We start from the raw sequence: 24,152 nt of genomic DNA, 5'->3' as shown, positions 1-24,152 counted from the left end.
ATTAACATGGCCATGGGATATAATTGAATATGGGCTTTCAAATTTCATTTGACAATTTGACCCACCACCAGTCCACCACAACTAAAGCCAAGGTGTACAAAACCGGGTTTTTTTTTTCAAACCAAACCGAAATGGTCAAACCATGGTCAAATCCGGTTCGGTTAAAAACCGGTTTAGGAGCATGAAAGATCGAACTGGTCTAAATCGATTTCGGGTGAGAACTGTTTTTTTCTCAAACCGGTCCGGTTTTAAATTGTTTTGGTAGTTCAGAAGGGGAACTAGTGGGTTGGTTTGGGATCCGGTTTGGTTGAAACCGTTTTTTTTTGTCATAACGGTTCGAGTTGGCTTGCAGCGAACCGGGTCCAAACCGGTTTTTTTACACCTCTAACCACAACGATGGGATCATGGGAAGGTTGAGTGACTTGAAATCTTGAGATCATGGGATCATGTGTTTGGAGGCCTAAAACGTCGTTGATTATGTGTTAGCTAACTCGTTAGCGAGACTACCTAGCACATCTTTGACAATGCGTTAGAAGACAAATCTTAAAAAACCATATTGATAGGATATATTTGAAATCTCACCATTAAAAGACTATTTTAATAATTTTTTATTTATAAAATATCACTAAATTTTACATGTTAATAAAGGCTGATAACATCATCATGCTTCAATTCTACCTTCATTAAATATTCAACATCCATTCTACCGAATTCCCGACAACCATCAATGACGACATACTTGCTGTTAATATGCATGTTAGTAATATTATTTATTTAAATTTTAGAAAAACTAAAGAAACCATTTAACTTTTAATATTGTACAACTATCAATATTTCTATAGACGTTAAATAAAATGATATAAATTAAACATTTATCAGTCTTTATTAATTATTATTTTCTAACAACAATTTCTAGATTTTTTTATTTTGCAGGATTTGAACGCTCAAGCTTTTGGTTATTAAAAAAAGCCCTAATAATGATCAGTTTTATATTTCTTTCGTTCAATTTTTCAATCTAAATCTAAATAGTCATGCAAAGATTCCATAATAGTGGAAAAGTATTTGCTTATTGAAAAGCAAAATGCGTTTGACAAATCTCCTAAAAAAAAATTGTTTTCGCTTTTTAAAAAACAAATCAGCGAAAAAAACACCCTGAAACTTAGATTATATTGGTAGTTACTTCATCAAATAATATTAATAATAATTGAAGTTAGCTTACTATAACTTTATTTCAATAACTAATTAATAAACTATCATTATTGATATCAAGGTGCTTAATGATTTAAAACCTAAACTATAATTAAATGGCTTTTATTATAATAACAAACAGTTACTCCGTATAAGTTATTGATAAAATAACTTATATTTATCACACAAACATAATAATCACCTATTAATGGTTAAAAAAATAATTATATAAATCCATTTTCTAACCAAAATATAAATGAAAAAGGCTGGCTAGCTACCGACACTGTAGATTTGCTTTATTGATGCAAACAATTTTTGTAGCCATGGAGCTAGGCTCGGAACCAGGTTCGGCAACCGTTGTTTGGTATAGGTAGGCTCGGATTATGGCTCGGTGTTTGGTCCTGCCATGCATAAGATTGCAATTTGCTACCCCACTTGACCATGTTAACGTCACTCATCAAAACATATCAATAAAATGACCAAAATGTCCTCGCCTGTTATCGTTGACAAAATGTCCATTGATGATAAATGTTTATCCTGAAACTCGTTGAAGAAATAATTTTTAGTTATTACTAGACGAGTTTTATCCGACTAGATTCTGCCACTTGTTTAAAATACTTGTCGGAAGCCAAAATATATTTTTTCGGAAGCAAAAATAAATCTCGTAGGAAACCAAAATAAATCTCGTCGAAAGCCAAAATAATCTCGTCAGACTCCTAAATAATAATGTCGGCTCCGACAATTTGTTAAAAGAAAAACCATTGACCTGACAGTTTTTTAACACGTGACGGTATCTGATTTATTAAAAATCCCAGGTCATCATCATCATCGTACTAAGTAAATTCCACAAATAGCAGAATTATGGTAGGGTCTGAGGAGGGTAAGATATAGACATTCTTACTTCTACCTCACAGGAATAGAGAGGCTGCTTCCGGTGAGACCCCCGACTCGATAGTAGTTTTGCATCAAGCCTTGGACATAAGGCACATAACACAAAACCAACGGGACACCGGCCGATTGGTGCATGTACCCTTGTCTTTCAGCTATCATCGCCACCACATGATGTCTGATTAGCCTTCCAACATTTTTAACGTTATTTTCACGAGATTAGTAAAACAACGTCAGAATTAGTGCAATTTCACTGTTGCCCACCCAAAGTTCACATATATATACATTATATGTGTGCACCGCAAGCAGGGCGTTTAAAAAACATTCAAACGATTTACAATGTAGTGGCGGGTAAGCAAGCAACAAGTTGCGCCACAATCCCTTCTAGATAGCAAATTCAATTCTACTAAAAATTTAAAAAGTGATCAAGTCGACAGATTTTATGACAGCCATTGTGGAAACCAGTCGGTCAAAATGGGCATTTTGGTCATTATCCCAAACATATCTCCATTCCATAATATAGACACCAAGGACACAACATGTGTGTTTGTGTGTTTTGTGTGTTTCTGTTCTTGTTTTTACAATCTTTCCTCAAAACAAAAACATGTTGCACACAAAATCTGAGTCAGATGTCACCAGTTTAGCTCCATCTTCGCCGTTAAGATCACCGAAACGACCGGTATATTTCGTGCAAAGTCCATCAAGGGACTCACAAGATGGTGATCATAAACCATATTCAATACAAGCTACACCTAATTACACAAGTCCTATGGAGTCTCCTTCACACCCTTCAATGGGTAGGCACTCAAGGAACTCGTCATCGAGTCGGTTTTCGGGTATTTTTCGGTCGCATTCGGGCAGGAAAGTTGCTAGGAATAAATTAAGGAATGATAAGGGGTGGCCAGAGTGTAATGTGATAGTAGAAGAAGGAAAGTATGATGAGTTTGATGATGATAAGAAGTTTACTAGAAGATTACAAGCTTTAATGGCTCTTTTGTGTTTTGTTGTGTTGTTTACTATTTTATGCTTGATTATATGGGGTGCAGCCAGACCTTATAAAGCTGAGATCACTGTTAAGGTTTGTTAAATTCACTTTCATTTTAGTTAATTTATGAACATCATGGTGTTAAAATTATGCCTGGTCTGAAGCGGATTTTAAAATTTAGACGGTTTTTTCTTGTTTAGGGTCATACACGTGAGAATATGATTACACATATTTACATATTTTTATACGATTTATAACAAGAAAAAATCACGCAATTCCAATAGAAATATATTTGACAGATTGAGAGCTGACGGAGTTGTGAGCCCCAGGTTTCTGGTTTTTTTACTATTTAAAATGCGTAAATATTAAACCTTTTTTTTAATTCAAAACAACTTTTTTTTTAGGGTCATACACGTGAGATATATGATTACACATATTTACATATTTTTATACGGTTATAACAAGAAAAAATCACGCAGTTCCAACATAAATATATTTGATAGATTGAGAGCTGACGGAGTTGTGACGGAGTTGTGAGCCCCAGGTTTCCGCATTTTTTACTAGTTAAAATGCGTAAATATTGAACCTATTTTTTAATTCAAAACATTGTTTTTCTTGTTTAGGGTCATACACGTGAGAATATAGTTACATATTTTTATACGATTTTAAAAATGACAAAAATCACACAATTCCAACAGAAATATATTTGATAGATTGAGAGCTGACGGAGTTGTGAGCCCCAGGTTTGTGCTTTTTTTACTAGTTAAAATGCGTTAATATTGAACCTTTTTTTTAACTCATGTTAATTTGATGGTGTTTTGCATTGATTTTTGAAAGTCATATTTGATTATTTCATAACATATAACAACACATAAAAATATATAATCTATAACACATGCCATTTGATTATTCTTGATGGAAGTTATTTCTATATTTATTCCTAATCGGTGATGAACGATTAATATGCATTTATTGTAGAGTTTGGCTGTGAATAATCTCTACATCGGTGAGGGTTCGGACTCATCTGGGGTCATAACCAAGATGCTGACATTCAATGGTTCATTGCGGCTTGGTGTTCATAACCCGGCTACATTCTTTGGCATCCAAGTTAGCTCCACCCCGGTGAACCTAATCTATTCAGAAGTTGTGATTGCAACCGGTCAGGTTAGAATTAATATTCTTCACTTATTGTGTATCTAAATACATGATCCATTGATTACTAGTAATAATGTATACGTTGAAAGAGCGACGGGTTGGATAATTTGTTAAAAAAAGGGTTATTTCTTAGCACCTTTGAAACTATTGAGTCCGGCTGAACTGAATCGCAAAAAGTTTTTTTTTCCGTTATTGTGTCACATTTAGTAGTCGGCTTATTTTAATAAAAAATGATTTAGTAGGTTGTACGAAAAAACAAAATAAAAAATGAGTTCTTCATGGTTCTTTATCATGTATACTAATTTTGCTATTATGATCTTAGTTAAAGAAGTATTATCAAGAAAGAAAGAGTACGAGGACGGCCATTGTGAACTTACAAGGAACAAAAGTACCCTTGTACGGTGCGGGTTCAGGGCTAGTTATCTCAGATACTGGAATTTTTGAAATTCCATTGAAGTTAGAGTTCAGGATCCGATCAAAAGGGGAAGTTGTTGGTAAATTGGTGACCACAAAGCATAGGATGCAAATCTCTTGCAACATGACATTGCCATCAAACACAATAAAACCAATTAGATTCAAAAAGAGTTCTTGTATTTACAAATAAATTACAATCTTTTTTCATATAGATATTTGTAAAAATGAGTGAGTTTTGATAAATATGTGTTCTTCCTCATATTATAGATCAAAAAATGTTTTTGAATTCACATATATGTAGCAAAATGTGTAAATGTTGGTGTGATAATAAAATTATAGTGGAGTGTGAAGTTATGAAGATGATTTTTGTGTACTGTTTTTAGTAAGGCTGATAAAATGATTTTATAGACTTATATATATATATATATATATATATATATATATATATATATATATATATGTGTGTGTGTATAATCGAGTTGGATTGAGCCAAGATTTTCTTTGATCAAACATAAAAAACCATGTTAGTAGTGAGATAGATAATCTATAAACATATAAGAAATTAACCTTTTTACAATCGTTACAACGTGTTGAGAAAATTGCGAGAATAGTTGATTTCGGACAAATTCGTATGCCAGTCAAAAAGATTGTATCGGCATAGAAGCAAAGTTCTCAAGCAAATTTTATTTAGTCACTTATTTTAACAGGGTATATTTTGTTTTGTTTGTTTTTTAAATGTAGCAAACGACTCAGTTTAAAAAACTAAAAATAAAATAGATACCTAAAAAACAAATACTCAAAAGTAAATATAAAAACAAACTCAAAAATAGACTGCTAGAAAAATATTCATGTGTAAAATATAAAGGACAAAAAAAAAAGTAAAACGACCAGGTTTATAAATTCCAAAATGCATTATTATATGCCCATTATTATCATGAATTTTTTTATTATATCAACATTAGCAAATCAATTGTCTCTCAGTTAACCACGTCAACAATATTCCAAAACAAAGCTTATAAAATACTAGTGGGTTCAAACGACCAAACGACCAACAATGTCAACATTTAAAATTAAAGACATTTATTTATTATTATCATGATAAAGTTATGTTTTCATATTTACTCTACTTAAATTGTCAAAGCTTATTTGGAGTTTCAAATAAAATGATCAATATAACTAGAAGAATGGTGGCTTTGTAAATGATAATAAAGTTATAGTAATAAAGTTTATTTATTAAATTAAATTTAATAATCGTATAACCTAGCTAGTCATTTAAATCAAGTATATGATGTGGTTCCATTGATTTAAAAATAAAGCCAACTTATTATTATGCATTTCAGTAGTGACTTGGTAAGAGCATTTAACTTCCATTACTATGAAAGGAACCTAACACAAGAAAAAAACCAGTCAAGTAGTTGCCTTTAATTTTTGTTTGATTAATCAAGACAGTCTTTTTCTATCAAGTTGAGAACAATTCAGTACCACGAAGTCGGGTCCATTTAAGGGTGTAAATGAGTCGAGCTGCTTGCGAGCTACTTTAAATTGAATAGTGAAAAAGCTTGATCGAGCCCGAGCCTGAGCTCAAACCTAAAAGTAAGCTCGTTTAGTAAATGATCTCGAGCCTGAGCTTAATTTATCTAGCCTGAGCCGGCTCGCGAGCCTAAACAAGCCTACCATTTATATAATTTTTTAATATATATTTAATAAATATTAATTAATATATATAATGTTATGAAAATATAACTAAATAATATATATTGTTTTATACATAAAGTTATAATTGAAAATGTATATACATAAATAATTATAAATATTAAAAAAATTGATGAATAAATAGTAAACGAGCCGAACTCGAGCTTGAGAATCTACTCACGAGCCGAACTGAATTTAATCGTCAACGAAGAGGATTTGATTGAGTATCGAGAAGGCAATGTATTTGGCCGAAATACCCAAATGAAGTAAATCCATTTTTTCATTTCCTTGGAAGTCCACATTTTGGCCAAATCTCCTTTTCACTTTCCATAATAGTATTATCGAGGGGCAGATACACAAATCACTTTAAATAGAAGAAGTCGAGTAGACAAATTGGGCCCTGTGAAAAAAACATAAAAAATTAAACTGACATATAATATTTTTTTAAAGGACGCCGAGAGGAGCTAGGGCTAGCTCGAGAGTAATTTAAAGTCTAAGCGAGCTAGCTTAAGTTCAACTCAGCTCAAATTGTTACCTTAGCTATAACTTTGAGCTCATGTCGCAACAAGGGAGGAGAATAGAATGAAAAAGAAAGCGGATTTACTGAACACGCGGCCTTGCAAAATGACAGAGGATCTTAATCGAATTAACCAAGTCATTAACAAATCAAAAGATAAACACAATTACTTTAGAAATAAAAATAAACCGTATATATCTAAACGTGTTCCCGAGCCGAGCCAAGGTGGTTTTGAGCTCGGGCTTAAAATTAAACGAGACAACTCAGCCAGGCTTTAACTTAATTTTGAAGTTAAACGAGATTAAGATCGAGCCATGACTTGAGCCAAGCCTAGTACGACTTTGGCTCGGTTACAAAAAAATGAGCCATCTCAGCTCAGGATGTTTCATATCAAGTTTTATTTGCTAGTTTTATTCGAGCGAGTCTAAATCTTTTTGAATAGGCTTATCTATATATTGATTATGGGCTTATGGCACATAATAATATGGGCCTTTTAAGCCCAAATTACAACTATAAGAAGTGGTGGTGTTATTAAATTTTTGGCGGCAAAATGTCTTCCATGGCACGGAGTGAAGAAATTGGAGGCGAAATGAAGAAGCAGCAGAAGATGAAATTTGGGGGTTTTCCATATAAAGAGCCCTACTCGATTCAAATTGATTTCATGAACGCTCTTTACGATTCGATCGATAAAGGCGGAATCGCCATGCTCGAAAGCCCCACAGGTAATATTTGATTAAAGTTAAATGAGTTTTATTTAAAGAATATGCTCATTTAAGCTCCCGAGCCGGCTCGAGTTCAATAAGTGAGGCTCGGGCTCCAGCTCGTTTATTAAAAAAAAGCCTTTTTTAGGATTGGGATCAGACTCGTTTATTAAACAAGCTTATTTTTACGCACGGACTCGTTAATCAAACAAGCTTATTTTTATGCTCCGACTCGTTAATCAAACAAGCTTATTTATAGGTTCGGGCTCGTTATTTTTAGGCTCATTTATTAATCAAGCTTATTTTTAGGCTCGGGCTTGTTAATTAAACAAGCTTATTTATACGCTCGGGCTCGTTAATTAAACAAGCTTATTTTTACGCTCGGGCTCGTTAATTAAACAAGCTTATTTTTAGGTTCGGAATAGTTAATTAAACAAGCTTATGTTTACGTTCGGGCTTGTTAATTAAACAAGTTAATTTTCGGAATAGTTAATTAAACAAGCTTATTTTTACGTTCGGGCTTGTTAATTAAACAAGCTTATTTTTAGGTTCGGGATTGTTAATTAAACAAGCTTATTTTTAGGTTTGAGCTCATTTATTAAACAAGCTTATTTTTAGGCTTAAGCTCGGGCTCGGGTTGTTTGTTAACAAGCTTATTTTTAGGTTCGGGATCGTTAATTAAACAAGCTTATTTTTAGGTTTGAGCTCATTTATTAAACAAGCTTATTTTAGGCTTAAGCTCGGACTCGGGTTGTTTGTTAAACAAGCTTATTTTTAGGTTCGGGATCGTTAATTAAACAAGCTTAGTTAAACAAGCTTGTTTTTAGGTTCGAGCTCATTTATTAAACAAGCTTATTTTTAGGCTTGTGCTCGGGCTCGGGTTGTTTGTTAAACAAGCTTATTTTTAGGCTCACTGGCTTAGGCTTGGGCTTGTTTGTTAAACAAGATTATCTTTAGGCCGAGCTCAGGCTTGTTTGTTAAACAAGCTTATTTTTAGGCTCGGGATTGGCCTCATTTGTTAAATAAGCTTATTTTTAGGCTTGGGGTTGGCCTCATTTGTTAAACAAGCTTATTTTTATGCTTGGGCTTGGGCGGATTTAAAAACAAGCTTATTTTTAGGCTCGAGCTCAGACTCATCTAAGCTCAGCTCGATTCGAGCTTTTTGCGAGCCGATCTCGAATAGCTCACGAGCGGCTTGGCTCGTTTGCACCCCTAGTAGATAAACTTGTGGGTTTTATACTTTTGTTTATTGTCTAATTAGGAGTTCGAGTTCATCTCTAATTGTACTGAGTCATGGTCTAAATAAGTAACCTAATAAAAGTTGTGATTATGTGTTATTCGGTTTGATTGTCGATTGGGACATGGACAGGGACAGGAAAAACTCTAAGTATAATCTGTAGCGCACTGCAGTGGCTTTCCGATCGAAAGCAAAGTCAAAATACCAACAGTTCAGGCGATACGCATCAGAACGGAACGACCGGAGATCATGGCGAGTTGGACGACGATTACGAACCTGATTGGTTATGGAACAGCTTTGTGAATAAAGAGGTTGTAAGTCCTAAGAAGAAGGTTAAGGCGAAGAAAAGATACGGGTTTAGTAGTAAAAAACGCGATGAGACCGAAATAGAGGAGAGTTTTCGGGATTTGTTTAATCAGTTTAGAGAAATCGAAGGTGATTTGGAACATAATAATATGAGAGTGAAAAGTGATGCAGAGAAGTTAGATGATAAAGAGTTTCTGGTGGAAGGATATGTGAGTGGGGACGAAAATAATGGATTAAGTAAGCGAAAAGGCGGTGGAATATGTTGCGGTTCGTCTTCGAGTGATGATGAGGATAAAGAGTTTAGTGACCAAGAAGAAGAAGCAGATTTTAAAATTTATTTTTGTAGTAGAACTCATTCACAGTTATCGCAGTTTGTTAAGGAATTGAAGAAGACGGTTTTTGCTAATGAGATAAAGGTTGCGTGTTTGGGGTCTAGGAAAAACTTCTGCATAAATGAAGGTAAAATGTATTATTATTATTATTATTATTATTATTATTTTGCTTATTTATGTTAAATGAATACACGGTTAAATTTATTTGTGTTTAAATTTCGCAGATGTTTTGAAGCTTGGGAACTCGACTCTTATTAACGAGCAATGTTTGGATCTTCAAAAGAATAAGAAAAACCAAGTTTCTAAAAAGAAGGTATAACTGAATCTTTGCTATGCATTAGGAAATATTAATTTTTTTATTCAAATAATGACAAAATTTATTTTCTAATGTTGGTTTTTAGAATTCGGGTGTCGAGGGAAGAAAACGCGAAACAAAGGCTGCAAATGGATGCCCAATGCTTAGTAAAAATAAGCTACAAAAGCAGTTTAGAAACGAAATGACTGAGAAAGGCCCGTTAGATATTGAAGATCTTGTTCGTGTTGGGGGCAATTTAGGAACTTGTCCATATTACGGTTCTAGAAGCATGGTTCCTTCAGCTGATCTTGTGGTTCTTCCTTATCAATCTCTTCTTTCTAAATCTTCACGGGAATCGCTCGGTTTAACCTTGAAAAACAGTGTTGTTATCATAGACGAAGCTCATAACCTTGCTGACTCGCTCATTAGCATGTATGACTCAAAAGTTACTTTATCTCAGGTAAAACGAGTAACTTTTAGCAGCTGTTCTGTAATACCGTTAATTGCATAAAAAAGTAACCGACTTTGTTTCGTGGTTTCTTGTTGCAGTTGGAAGTTGTTAATTCTTGTTTAGAGGGATACTTTCAACGGTTTCACAACCTTTTAGGACCAGGAAATAGAAGACACATTCAAACGTTATTGATACTCACTCGTGCGTTTATACAAACTTTATGCAACAAGGAAGATTCTAGTTTGGTAAACTCTAGTGGCTCGGAGTGTTCTATGTGCATCAATGAGTTCGTGTTTTCTCTCAATATCGACAACATAAATTTAGTGAAACTGCTGCTGTATATTAAAGACAGTAATATGATTCACAAGGTGAATAACTTTCTACCTTTTGTGATTAGTGATTAATATTTATTATTTGCATAGTTGCTTATGGTCTTATATATTTGTCACTTAGGTTAGTGGATATGGAGATAAAACAATTAACATACAAAATGACACTACAAGCATTTTATCGGCGTTTCGTGCGTTAGCTGGAATATTACTCTCGCTAACAAATCAAGATAGTGACGGGAGGATAATAATCTCAAGAAAAAAACCAACAGAATCTGGACAACAAGGCGGATATCTAAAGTATGTTATGCTCACCGGTGAAAAGATCTTTCACGAGGTTTGTAAAAATGTCATATTTTGTGTTATAAAATTAACATGAATTTTAAATAATGTTAGCTTTGAATAATTGAACCGTTTATAGATTGTTAATGAAGCACATGCTGTTGTATTGGCTGGTGGGACCCTCCAACCGATCGAGGAAACACGAGTTCGGCTCTTTCCATGGTTGCCGCCAGATCAGCTGCATTTCTTCTCGTGTGGTCATATAATCTCATCAGACAATATTTTACCTATTTCTGTTTCAACCGGGCCTTCGGGTCAATCTTTTGACTTCAGCTATAGCTCTAGAAGCAAATCATCCACGGTCAGTAATCAGTATCTCATTTTTACAGTTTTATGCATTTATAAATTATAACATTACTAACGCATATTAACTTTAATAATATTATAGGTTAATGAGTTAGGCCTTTTACTTTGTAATCTAGTAACAGTAGTTCCACAAGGTATTATTGTCTTCTTCTCTTCATTTGATTATGAAGAATCTGTTTACGACGCATGGAAAGCTTCCGGGACCCTTGGTAGAATCATGAAGAAGAAACGTGTATTTAAAGAGCCGAGAAAAACTACAGAAGTTGAAATTGTTTTGAAAGAATACAAGGAATCAGTTGATACAAATAATGGTGCTGTGATTCTCGCTGTGGTTGGAGGAAAGATTTCAGAAGGTATTAATTTTAGTGACGGGTTGGGCCGATGTATAGTCATGGTTGGGCTGCCATACCCAAGCCCGTCTGATATTGAGTTGATGGAACGGGTCAAACATATTGACCGTATTGGTGACTCGAAAAAAGATTCGAATGTTACAAGCTTTAGTGGAGATACTCAAGCTGGATTTGAGGTTTTAAGAAGTTGTAAGAATAGAGGCAGAGAATATTACGAAAATCTTTGCATGAAAGCGGTGAATCAGTCGATCGGTATGCATATATGGTTTTAAAATTATTATTCATTGTACACATTTTGTTTTTGTCATATTGATATTATGGTTTTTTAATTATCAGGTAGAGCAATCAGGCATATTAATGATTATGCAGCAATCTTGTTGGTAGACACACGTTACACGTCCGATGCTACAAAAAAGAGCTTCTCTCACCCGACAAACAAGCTTCAAAATTGGATTAAAAACCGTCTTATTTCAAAAACCAGTAGTTATGGAGAGGTCCACCGGTTGCTTCATCAATTCTTTAAATTTCACAAAAGTAAGTCACATTAGTCAGTAGATATTAAGATACACAATTTTTGTACCTTTAGCCTCTAGTTGGTGAAATCAACTTTCTAAATGATAACTCAAAATATTCGATACCTGTTTTCGTGTCATTTTTATATTATTTGAATCTTGTATAAAATGGTACAGAATAAAAAAATATGTTACATATAATAGAAAGAAAAAAAAGCTTTTTTTACTTGGATATATAAAAAGATAGAAAGAAAGTTAGATTTTGTTGTAATTAACCTTCTATAATGAAGTTGCATGTTTCAGACTCACATATGCATTGCTTTCAATGCATTCTGTTAAATTATTTTTCTTTTCACCAACACACTGGTACCACTTTATTTGAAGATTGTTTAAGGGTCCATACAGCTAAGCCCCTAATAAATACAATGAGTGCAAAGTACCTTTCTTCATTTGTGTCAAGATTAATAATTTACTTTTAGCAACCAACCGTTGGGGCGTGTTAAAATGTTAAATACAGAACCAGTTTTAAGTAGAAAACCATATATAGTGAGAAAGAGAGAAGTAGTTATGCAGTTACATAACCGTTTTATAATATGTTTTGGTTCTCACACTTATCTACTTGAGTTGGTCCTGTATCAAACGGCCCGCTAGGGGTGCAAACAAGCTGAGCACGAGCTCAACTAGGCTCCAGCTCGGCTCTTTTCGAGCTCTTTTTCTGAAGCTCGAGCTCGGCTTGTTTCGAGATCTTTTGTAAAGATCGACTCGGGCTTGTCTTGTTGATTATTTAATAATTAAATAATTAATTTATATACGTTTTTAATTTTTTTTTATATATATATTGAGAATAACCTTATAAACGAGCCTAAGCTCGGCTCTTTTAGAGCTCTTTTTTTGATACTCGAGCTCGGCTCGCGAGTCGTTTTTCAAGCTCATGCTCGGCCGCTCGGCTTGTTTCAAGATCTTTTGTTAAGATCGACTCGGGCTTGTCTCGTTGATAACTTAATAATTAAATAATTAATTTATATACATTTTTAATTTTTTTTATATATATATTGAGAATAACCTTATAAACAAGCCTAAGCTCGGCTCGGCGTACCTTAAATGAGCCAAAGCTTGGTAGTGTAGTGTGAAATTCGTACATAGAAGTACAAAAGAGGTAAAACTCCAAAATACACAAGGCTCGTTAAAGCTCAACGGGCCTAAACGAGCTTCCCATACAAGACTCGAGCTCAGGCTTGATAACTAAACGAGCTTTATTTGGGGCTTGGGCTTGGCTTCTTTGAGCTTTTTACACCGATCTCGAGTTGCTCGCGAGCAGTTTAGCTTGTTTGCACCCCCAACGACCCGCCCTGTGATATTTGTTTTTAATCAAATGATTAAATTTATTGTGAGACATACTATTGCAAATGGAGCCAAATTTGGCTCAAGAGACTCAAAACATGAGAATGAATATTAGAATGTACCCTACATCTTTAACTTTGCTCCTTAATCAGTGGCAAATGCACTTTTGACAACATATGGTCAAATATTCAAGTGTACATTATCATTTACACATCCTTTTTTCTCTTTAAAAATATATATACCATTTTATATCTTTACACTATCACAATTCATACACTCTACTTTTTATCAGTGTACAAACAAAAAGAAACCAAATCCCTCTTGTCCCAGTAAAAGATTTCAGTTTATATTTTGAAATTTCAAACTTGCTGCGGTTTGAAATACATTCGACATCAAACTTTTAGTTTAAACAATAATTATCGTAATTTAATATCAAAGCTGTCTACATCTTGCTGCGGTTTGAAATACATTCGACATCAAACTTTTAGTTTAAACAATACATCTTACCCTCCTCAGACCCTACTATAGCTTTGCTATTGGTGGGATATACTGAGTACGATGATGATGATGATGATGAATTTAATATCAAAGCATCTTGTTAGCCTTTTGAATTTAGCTTGGGTAACGAGTCAGAATTATTTCGGTTAAAATAGATCATCTGGCCCGTTTTCTTTTTTAACTAGAGTAATGGGTCAGAATGTTTTCGGGGCAAAACAAATAATCTGACCTGTTTTCTCTTTTGCTTGGATAACGGGCCAGAATGTTTATGGGTCAAAATAGATATTCTGGCTCGTTTTCTTTTTTTAACTAATGGGTCAGAATGTTTTCGGGGCAAAATAGATAATCTGACCTGTTTTTTCTTTTGCTTGGATAATGGGTCAGAATGTTTTCGGGTTGAAATAGATAATCTGCCCCGTTTTATATTTAACTAGGGTAATGGGTCAGATGTTTTCTGGTCAAAATAGATAATCTGGCCCGTTCTCTTTTGAACTAGCGTAACGGGTCAGAATGTTTTCTGGTTAAAGTAGATAACCTGGCCCGTATTCTTTTTAACTGCGTAACGGGTCAGAATGTTTTCGTGTCAAAAAGATAATCTGGCCCCTTTCTTTTTCAACTAATTATTTTTTTACTCGTTGATAATAAGATGTCGAATTTCCGCCTTTAGGATTAAATAACATTCTAAAAGCTCATGTTGTCACCATAAATATCAATTCTTCCATCTCTCTCTCTAAACAAAACTTCAAGGATAGGCCAACAACAAAGATACAAATGCTGATCAGAAAAACCATACGCAAAACGAAAACTTTCTTCAACAAAACCATTCAAACCTTCAAATCCTTCGTCTGCGGAGGATACAAAAAGCTAAGAAAAGCTCCATCTTTGACCCTATTCTCCACCAACAATCCAAAAATGCAGCATCTAGACAACTACAAAGAATTCTGCGAGCAATGGGACACCGACGACAAGACCACCAACGAAAGCCTCAAACTTTCACAACAACACGACGTCGAATCAAACCAACCCATGATCACCTCACAAGATCACAAACCAATAGTCAATATTAGCCTTGACGAACAAAAAGACGTCGGATGTTCTAAACATGTAGACGGTGTTAATCAAACGAATATTTTGGAGCGAAAAATGAAGGAGTTGGAGATGATGGATGTGAAAGATGAAGAACATGTGATGGACATTGAAGAGGTGTTACATTATTATTCTCTACTCACAAGTCCCATATATCAAGATCTTGTTGATAAGTTTTTCACAGATATGTATTCAGATTTCAATATTCAACAGCCACCAATAAGAAGTAACAGTCTTAGTAGTTCAATAAGGAGGTTAGGCCCCTTGAACATCTAAAATATCATATTAAGTGTGCATTTGAGTGTGTGTTTGTGTGTTTTTTATTTACTTTTTTTCATCCATATGGAGTGATGTTAATTGTTTATTGATTATGTAGCTATAACTACATATTTATATACAATGAATGTTTGGTACAAAATCGGTTGTGTGTCGCTGTTTACCAAGCAAATACGGGTCTCGTTTGTCTGAAGTTTCAGTCAAACGCGACTCGCTTTTGTCTAATGTTTTGTTAGATGGGAATGAAATAAAAGTTTTGTTCCATTTGATGATGGACCTACTTGCCTACTTGGTCCAAGATATTTTTGATTTAGAGATATACTAGCATAGTAAGTATAATAACTTTTTGAGTATGTATAAAAAGTGTAAATATGCTTAGCTCAAGCTTAACTCGTTTAGTTTAAAAGCTTAAGCCCGGCTTGTTCCCGGCTTGTTTAATCATGATATCTAAAGCTCAAGTTTGAATCAACAATAGTTTTTCAAGCTTGTGATTGACTTATTTATATATTAAATATTTATTTCTTCTATTTATATTGATAATAATATATTTATCATAGTATTTATAATAATATTTTCATATAACTACATATATTTATATAAAATAAAAAAATTTATATTTTTATAGGTAATATATTTGTTTAGACTCTAGAATCTAGTCTAATCAAGTTTAGTATGCAAAACTTGGGCTCAAGCTTGTGTATTTACATAGCTCCAATTTAGGCCCGGGCTCATTTAAATTCGGCTTAGTGAGCTGATTTTGAGTCTCCTACAAGCGACTTATTAGACATATTAAATATGACAATAATTATATTAGAGAGATTTAATTATAATATAGTCTAGTATATAAACATTTTCGTACATAATATTATTATTTAATAATACAAATCATAATTACATACGTTTAACTTGGTATCACAGCCAGGTTTGTAAACTCTAAAACAACCGCCATACAATCGACTCCCCCCCCCTCATCATCATCATCAATCCATGGCTCTTCTTGCTGCCTTTACTACCCAAGAGAAAACATCCCACAATTCCCACAAGTTTGCTTTTACCTTATCCCCTACAAACTAAATGTACTAGATCACAATGAGTCACCCGTTTCTTGTTACCAGCAACATGTTTGGCCATGCCCCTCCCCTACAATCACAATCGAGGGTTCTGGCTCAGACAAATATGCAACCCCAACCGTGACCCGTATTCCCGTAATAACCCTAATCATGCTACGTGGGTTGCTAATGATGCCCATGCATGTCCGCATGTTACTTATCTCTATGGTATGAGAAGCATCTTTTCATCATGTTCATCATTTTGATTTGAACAAAATAATGGGTGAACTAGCACTCAACTTAAACTTAATAAAAAAATCATAACTCAAATTTTAATAAAAAAAATGTAAGGCCCCGTTACCGGTAGCCCTACTTTCGTGTTGGATTTACTCATAAACGCAGTTCTAAATATCAGAGTTAATTAAAACATTCGCGGAACATTAAAAACATTCAAACTGTTACATTCCATAACCATAATTTTTGTTTTATCGAGCATTCATAGTCATTAAAAAACAAAACATAGTCTTTTAAAATAAAACATCATAGCAAAATCTTCAGATGCCAGCTTCGTCCAACTCTGCCATGTGTCCTCCTCAAGCTACCTGCCTCATTCTACTCACCTGCGTGCATACTAAAAGTCAGCTACGCTGAGTGAGTTCTAGTTAATCACATAATCATACAATACCTTCTTACATTTCATACTTAACCTCTTAACTTTCTTTCATACACACATAAGTGCATATACTTTCATTCTTACCTTCATACTTTCTTTACATACATAATCATACGTTTTAAAGAGCCTTTCGCCTATAACCTCACAGATATTATAAGGGTCTGGTCCCTGACATCACAGATATTATAAGGGTCTGGTCCCTAACATCACAGATATTATTAGGGTCTGGTCCCCAACATCATAGATATTATAAGGGCCTGGTCCCTAACATCACAGATATTATAAGGGTCTGGTCCCTAACATCACAGATATTATTAGGGTCTGGTCCCCAACATCACAGATATTATAAGGGTCTGTCCCCTTGTTTCGTGTAACTGTACCGTACCTGTTCATACATACTTTCCTTGACAATACGTGCAATCTCCGAAGAGCGTTCACGTACCATCATCATAACATACATACATTATGCATACATAATATATTCATACTACCACCTGACGGTTCATGCAATATCCGAAGATCGTTCACGCATCGTCAAGCAATCATCATACATAAATCATACAGGGCATACACTTACTACTTAAGATAAGTGTATTAACTATCACATCGAGTATGCACACAGCCCCGAAAACATAACAAAGAAGTGGGGCTAGAAACTCACCTGAATCCTGTTACGCTCTCCGTTAATCGTTATTCCCTTCTTGAGCTGTGCACGGCTAACTGTATAATATTTACATGTATCAATTAACTACTACTACTCATGTTGTATTTCTATCTTTATATAACCCACAACGAACGGGGGTCCGGGGGCAGCGCCCCTGGCAGCGGGGTCTAGGGGCGGCAGCCCCTAGCAGGGTCCAAGGGGCAGAGCCCCTGGCTGGGGTCGAGCTGACAGGTCAGCTTGGAAAAATTTTATTTCCATTAACTGTCTTAACACATTTTTCATTAGGTTTTTAATTTATTTTCTCATTTGCTAACTCCAGCGAACTTATCATTAAGTGAACTTAACAATAAGCGAACTTAACATTAAACGAACTTAAGCATAGGCGAAGTTAGTGATCGGCGAAGTTAACCCTAGGCGAACATATGCCAGGAGAAGTTATCATGGGCGAACTTATCACCAGGCGAAGTTATCAGTTAGGCGAACTTGGCCTTAGGCGAAGTTATCAGCTAGGCGAACTTGGCCTTAGGCGAAGTTATCAGCTAGGCGAACTTGCTTACAAGCGAACTTGCTTGCAGGCGAAGTTCGCTTGTAGGCGAAGTTGTCAGCAGCCGCCGCTGTTCATCTTTAATCCCCAAAATCCTTATCGTTTTACCGAGAAATCCATGGGTATGGTATTTGACTAACCCGCGATCATTCCTATGGTCGTTTTTGGATAAGGTTTGACCCGAAAACACGCAAAGTTTGGACCTTTAGGCTTAAAACATTCAATAAGGTTTTCTTTAACGGGCCGCTCATAATCGCAGATTCGTTAGGTTCATTTTAACATCAAGTTTGCCACTTTAATACTAGTTTAGGCCCGATCTACTATGGGTTTAAGTCTCAAGACTAACCGTTCATGAAAACGTAAACTTTAACATGGAGAACATACCTTTAACGCGTTTGAAGGTTACGGTATAGCTTGGTTACGAAAGTTAGGCCTCGAATCTATCTTGTGTCACGAGAATATATCCAGAATCGATGCTTGTGTGGCTCGGATCTCACCTTCACTCTCGGCCGAAGGTTTATGGTGTAGGGGTGTGTGTGTTTTTGAATGTGTAGGGATTTGGATGGAAGAATGAAGATTTAGGGTTTAAGGATGGTTTAAGGGAGTATTTATACTCCTTAAAGCCCATGGACCTAAGGCCCATTACCCTTAATCTATCTCAATTGAATCCAAGTCCATGATTATTTCTTGTTTAATATTATAAAATTTAGGATGTTACAAAAAACGAAAAATGTAAAAACACAAAAATGTTTCCACCGTCTTCCTTATTCTAAAAAAGACAATATATTTTAAAAAGTTTTCCCGTTTTAATACCAATCTATTTCGACATGAACCCGTTTCAACCTCTTACATGACCACACCATTTTGCTACTCATATTCCAATAGAGATCCAAAAGTTAAAAGTGTTGCTTACCTTCTATTGTGTATGCATTGCATGTGCTAAGTACAAGAGTTACTCCTTCATGGTGCATAAATTAAGTACGGTACAAGTCATTCATTGTCTACTTACTAATTTTGGTGGTGCATGAATCACTTTCACTTAAATATAGTGTCGTATAGATAGACATACGTAACAACCAACAACTTATGCATGCCCAAAAGGTTAATCTTATACTATAAATAGTTATGATACTTATCTATACTATGGTTCTAAACTCACGAGTTATTTTGGTTTGGGCCGGGATAGGTTCAGGTTAAAAGAGGTCGGGTCAGAACATGTTTCGGGTTTTTGCTTGTGCTCTAAGCAAGTCTAGTATGCAAAACTCAGGCTCGAGCTTGTGTACTATTAGAGCTCCAATTTACGCTCGATCTCATTTAAACTCAGCTTAATAATTCAAGCTTTTAGTAAACCGATCTTAAGTATCTCACAAGCAACTTGACTTATAATATTACAGTATAAGATAGTTACACCTTTTGGACATGTATAAATTGTCATGTTTGTCTATATGACTATCTATATGACAAACAAATAAACAACTATTCGCGTACGAAAATAAAATAACAAACATCAAGTAGTTTACATATCGATAATTAGGAGTTGATAAACGAAAACATAAACATAAAATCACCGATCATAGATTCGGTGATACAAGAGTCTCAACATATATGACTCGACCAGATCTATACTCTACACTGGGAGAAGAAAAACAACGATAGTGTTTTGTGAAGTCGTCGGCGTTCATTTTTTTAAAAGAATTGTCATCCTGATCCAACACGGCAAGCCAAATTGCCAACACCGGCTGTGCATATACGTTGCGGCTCACCCTCGTTGAAAGCAGCCACCTTCACCCATCCGTCGCCAGTACCATCCATCCTCCACAATTCCGAATGCTTCAATAGTAGATAAGATACACATAGGTGAAGGCATCCATTGAGAACGACTAAACTTCCAGAATAATAATCGTCGTCTCCTGAATCTAAAACATGAGGAAATTGTATTTTCCTAAAAGTTTCCGTCTTAATGTCAAAACATATAATGCAACTAAAGCTCTGAGCCTCATAAATGTCGAAGTTCTCGCTTTGAATGATATAAGTGAGAGTGAAGTAAACACATTGGCCGCAGAAAATAGCAGGAGACGAAATACTGAGCATGAAGTCACTACAGACAAACGGAAACTCAATCTCTCTCCACGAGTCTAATCTATGGGAATAGACATAAGCCCTTGGACGGGTCACGAGACTGCTATGAATCAAACATACAAGTTTGTAATCATTACAAGAATCGTCGTAATAGAAACCGACAGGATCTCCAATGTTAAACTGAATGGAAGCGCGTCACCCTTCGTCTTCCTCTTCATCTTCATATCCGCAATAGAATCGCAAGAAACCGAAACCATAAAACAAAGAACGATAGATCAAAAGTGTACTAAACAAAGTAACAACTAACAAACACCTAGTTATATATGCTTTAACCTTAGACAAACAAAATCCAAACGTGGTACACAACTTATATAATTAACTTAACTTGCAAAACAAGATAAAGATGCATTTAAACCTCATATAATAACTTGCAACACAAGATAAACATGCATTTAAATTTTAAACTAATAACCCAAACCTTACTATAATATATATAACTACTAATTAGTTAATTAAACTTATCAAATTAACCCCCTCAAATTTTCAAGTTGTTTATAATTAACTTTCGATAAAAATCAACCTGAAACATAAAACACAACCGATCTTGTTTACCATTCAGTTTTGTGTTTCGTGAAAAAACAAAAAGGTCGAACCAAACCCAAAAAACCGAAATTTGAATCGCTTATGATTTATAAACTTGGATATATATTTTTTTTATTTTTAACGCTAATCGGTTATGTTTTGTCGACTTGTATGAGATTAAATCATTGCAAATGTGAATATCTATTATTAGCTCTTATTATTCTATATCAAAATGTACAATATTATATTAATTGTTTTTTTTTAAAGAAAGTATTGGGCTCAATTTCAAAATATCATGGGTAAAGTATCTCTAGCCCAAAAATTACTAGCCCGATTAGCAAAACCAAAAATACCGAATCAAAAACCGAATTGAACCCAAAAAATGCAAAAAACCGAAACCAAACAGTTTAGAAAAACAAAATTTTGAAACTTTGGTTTCCGGTTCGGTTTTAGCTCAAAACCACACCGAATCACACTACGCACGTGTTTGATGTCAGGCCCATATCAACCCAATGACCTTCATATGTTATGAAAAGGTAGATACTAATTTCAAATATCAATACCTTTCATTACCATCCATTCTTTTATAAGTTATAATATAACTTATATAAGATAAGCAAGTTACATTAAACTGATGAATATTTGAATCCTTTACATATAACTGTCACTTTGAACTAGTTTCAAGATCATATCTTTGATGCAAATCTGTTTGAATGGTGTTCATATTATTACTACCATTATTGTTGAAAAACACGCGTAAAGCGGTTTCATAAGCCGTGAAAATCGCTCCGTTAACCACAAAAGCCCGACAAACAGCAGTCCCCAATCCTCTAAACAACACACCATATCCATCACTCGTCACGCTTTTCCTAATACAATCAACAATCCCATCGTACCGTATCGCAGAATTAGGCGTTTGCGCTTGAATTCTCGTTTTAACAACATCTAACGGGTAACAACAAACCCAACTAGCAACACCCGCGAGCCCACCAGCAAACAACATAGTATTAAACTTTTCTTGACCGCTTTTCCTGCACCCCGGGTGCAGTTTTTCTCTCATGAACTCGTATGTCCAGAAATAGAAACCATGCGACGGTGCGTCTCGTAATGCTGTAATCGTTAATCCTCTGTACATTCCTCGCCAGCCCTCGGTTGTTATTATGGTTCTTGCAACGCTTAACGGGCCTTTTTCCATATTTTGGGTTCGGGTTTGAGTTTGGGTTTGTAATTGTAACCGAATCTTGACGAGTTCGATTGGCGAAAGCATTAGGCTTTGTAATGCCCCTGCACCTATTCCACCTAATGCAACACCTTTGTAAGACGGCGGCTCGTTTGCGTGTGCTGACGAGTCGAATGATCGCGACAAGATTGCGTAGATTTGGAACACCATTGCATTCTGTAACAACCAACAAATTTATTAAAATGTGACTGAAAGCAATAGGTCATAGGTGTGTATGAAACCAAATCGGAAAAACGACGGTTTGGTTTTATGTTTTTGTATAAATTGAAGTTACAGTTCGGTTTTGGTTTTGCATGTAATAAAAACCGAACCGAATTTATTGAGTTTCATTTTTTATTTTTTTATTTCACGTAATTTATAACAGTTTAATAAATATGTAAACCAAATATACAATAATCAATTAATTATTAACTAATAAAATGATTCATGTCCAAATTCTTTATTTTGAGTCAACATTTTTCACCCAAAATTTTAAACCTTAAATGGCAAAACCAAAAATACCGTAACCGAACCCAAACCAGCTAAAAAAAAACGAAACCATGGGCAAAGCTTATTAAGGGCCAGGAGTGGCCCGCCCCCTTTTTTTTTTTTTGCTTTTTTCTTTCAAAGCAGTGTAAATTAACCCGTTTTTCGCCTGAAAATTTGTATACGTCATGAATTTACACCGTTGTTTTCAGCTGAAAATTTGAGCCGGCCCCACCCTCATAACTCGTTTAAGAAAATTTCCATACAATTTCCCCCCACCCCCTTAGACCATGTGTACTGCTAGCGTTGTGGCTAGCGTTTTGGGTGAAAACGCGGGGGGTACACCGCCCCCCCCCCCTGCGTTATGATAAATTTTTTTTTGGTGCGTTGTATACAAAACGCGCATGGTGGCACAGAAATCAAAAAAACCAGCCGTTGGAGCCGTTGAGATTTAAAAATATATATATATATTAATTATATTTATACTATATAAACAAACCAAACTCATTTTTTTTAACACACTCCTACTTCTATACCAATTTATATCTTTTACACAAATATTTCTACCAAAATGTTTCCAAACAACAACCAAAATATTCTCGGTTTCGGCCAATATGCCCGTCAAGGCAACCAAAATCCACAACCGAACCAATCTACCGCCCCGACGCCAACCGTACCCGTCCCGCAAATGTATGACCCGCAAATGGCCGCGTACATTGCACGGCGCCACGTGGAAGTTTAATGTAATTTTTAATTTAGTTTAATGTATTTTTTATTTGGAAGTTTAATGTAATTTTTAATTTTATGTTAATTTATTTAAATGATTTAGTATTTAAAAAAACAAATAAAATTAATAATGACTGGGCGCCAGTGGCGCATAACCCCTGGCAGTGGAGAGTTATGACTACAGCCTGTTTTTGTACAAAACCATACGTGGCGCATAATCCCTGGTAGTGGAGCTTTATGACTACACATGGTCTTACATTTTCGTCAAAACTTCGCCACTGACCAAAACTAGACGGTTTTCAAAGATTCTAAACCCGAAGTTTCGGTTTCTGGTTCGGCTTTATCCCAAAACACACCCAAACCGAACCATGCACACCTTATAATAATAATAATAATAACAACAACCACCTGGAATGTAACTGATGCAAGAGGAGCAGCCATGCCTCTATAAAGAGCAAGAGGACCTTCTTTAGTTGCAACATTTTTTAATATGCTAAAAGCTGACCCAGAGTTTGAGTTTTGTTGCCGGACTCTTATGCTATCAAGTGGGTATCCGGCGATAATTCCGGCTATGCCACCACACCCTCCGGCCACAAACTCCTTACCCCAACTACTTGCAAGAAACTCTGGCCAAAAGTCCATTTAAGGAATAATAATAATAATAATAATAATAATAATAATAATAATAAGAAGAAGAAGAAGAAGAAGAAGAAGAAAATCACAAAGGTTTTGGGATCTTGTAGATACTGAATGTATCAAGTGGATGTAGATAGGCTTTCAAAACAAAACATGTGTTGTTGTTATGTTTTATTTATGTGAGGATAATTTAATTTTTATTTTTATGTTATGAGTTAAGGGTAGAAATGGAATTGTGATATTTATTTGTTTGGTGAAAAGGAGTGTGATAAGGACATGACTTTTTGGAGAGG

The 24,152-nt window shown here is 35.0% G+C and overlaps 3 protein-coding genes across 3 annotated transcripts; 2 read left to right on the top strand and 1 right to left on the bottom strand.

The window, feature by feature from the left end:
• Nucleotides 1–2,570: 2,570 nt before the first annotated feature.
• On the top strand, nt 2,571–4,920 carry LOC143569676 (uncharacterized). Its single transcript, XM_077055530.1, has 3 exons — nt 2,571–3,154; nt 4,040–4,225; nt 4,539–4,920. Exons 1-3 carry the CDS (start codon nt 2,681–2,683, stop codon nt 4,818–4,820), a joined length of 942 nt encoding a protein of 313 aa, XP_076911645.1. The 5' UTR covers nt 2,571–2,680; the 3' UTR covers nt 4,821–4,920.
• A 2,469-nt stretch (nt 4,921–7,389) lies between these two features.
• On the top strand, nt 7,390–12,123 carry LOC143569694 (uncharacterized). Its single transcript, XM_077055547.1, has 9 exons — nt 7,390–7,561; nt 8,910–9,542; nt 9,640–9,728; nt 9,817–10,170; nt 10,260–10,529; nt 10,615–10,827; nt 10,912–11,133; nt 11,221–11,740; nt 11,825–12,123. The coding sequence occupies exons 1-9, from the start codon at nt 7,390–7,392 to the stop codon at nt 12,034–12,036; spliced, it is 2,685 nt and encodes an 894-aa protein (XP_076911662.1). The 3' UTR covers nt 12,037–12,123.
• A 9,332-nt stretch (nt 12,124–21,455) lies between these two features.
• On the bottom strand, nt 21,456–23,865 carry LOC143569675 (mitochondrial arginine transporter BAC2-like). Its single transcript, XM_077055529.1, has 2 exons — nt 23,632–23,865; nt 21,456–22,188 (listed from the first exon to the last, which is right to left on the bottom strand). The coding sequence occupies exons 1-2, from the start codon at nt 23,863–23,865 to the stop codon at nt 21,457–21,459; spliced, it is 966 nt and encodes a 321-aa protein (XP_076911644.1). The 3' UTR covers nt 21,456.
• Between the last annotated feature and the right edge of the window lie 287 nt (nt 23,866–24,152).

This window comes from Bidens hawaiensis, unplaced genomic scaffold (genome assembly GCF_021521415.1).
Source record: "Bidens hawaiensis isolate Kalapana, Puna unplaced genomic scaffold, B.hawaiensis_p1.1 tig00024637_1, whole genome shotgun sequence".
NCBI lineage: Eukaryota > Viridiplantae > Streptophyta > Magnoliopsida > Asterales > Asteraceae > Bidens > Bidens hawaiensis.
This window is presented reverse-complemented; position numbering and strand designations above follow the sequence as displayed.

Excerpts from the sequence above, each read along its gene's own strand:
- LOC143569694 (XM_077055547.1), top strand. The coding sequence starts at position 7,390 with ATGTCTTCCATGGCACGGAGTGAAGAAATTGGAGGCGAAATGAAGAAG. Across the intron at positions 11,134-11,220 it reads CTAGAAGCAAATCATCCACG|GTTAATGAGTTAGGCCTTTT; the intron begins GTCAGTAATCAG and ends ATAATATTATAG. Across the intron at positions 11,741-11,824 it reads AGCGGTGAATCAGTCGATCG|GTAGAGCAATCAGGCATATT; the intron begins GTATGCATATAT and ends TTTAATTATCAG.
- LOC143569676 (XM_077055530.1), top strand. The coding sequence starts at position 2,681 with ATGTTGCACACAAAATCTGAGTCAGATGTCACCAGTTTAGCTCCATCT. Across the intron at positions 3,155-4,039 it reads AAGCTGAGATCACTGTTAAG|AGTTTGGCTGTGAATAATCT; the intron begins GTTTGTTAAATT and ends CATTTATTGTAG. Across the intron at positions 4,226-4,538 it reads TTGTGATTGCAACCGGTCAG|TTAAAGAAGTATTATCAAGA; the intron begins GTTAGAATTAAT and ends TTATGATCTTAG.
- LOC143569675 (XM_077055529.1), bottom strand. The coding sequence starts at position 23,865 with ATGGACTTTTGGCCAGAGTTTCTTGCAAGTAGTTGGGGTAAGGAGTTT. Across the intron at positions 22,189-23,631 it reads TTGCATCAGTTACATTCCAG|AATGCAATGGTGTTCCAAAT; the intron begins GTGGTTGTTGTT and ends TGGTTGTTACAG.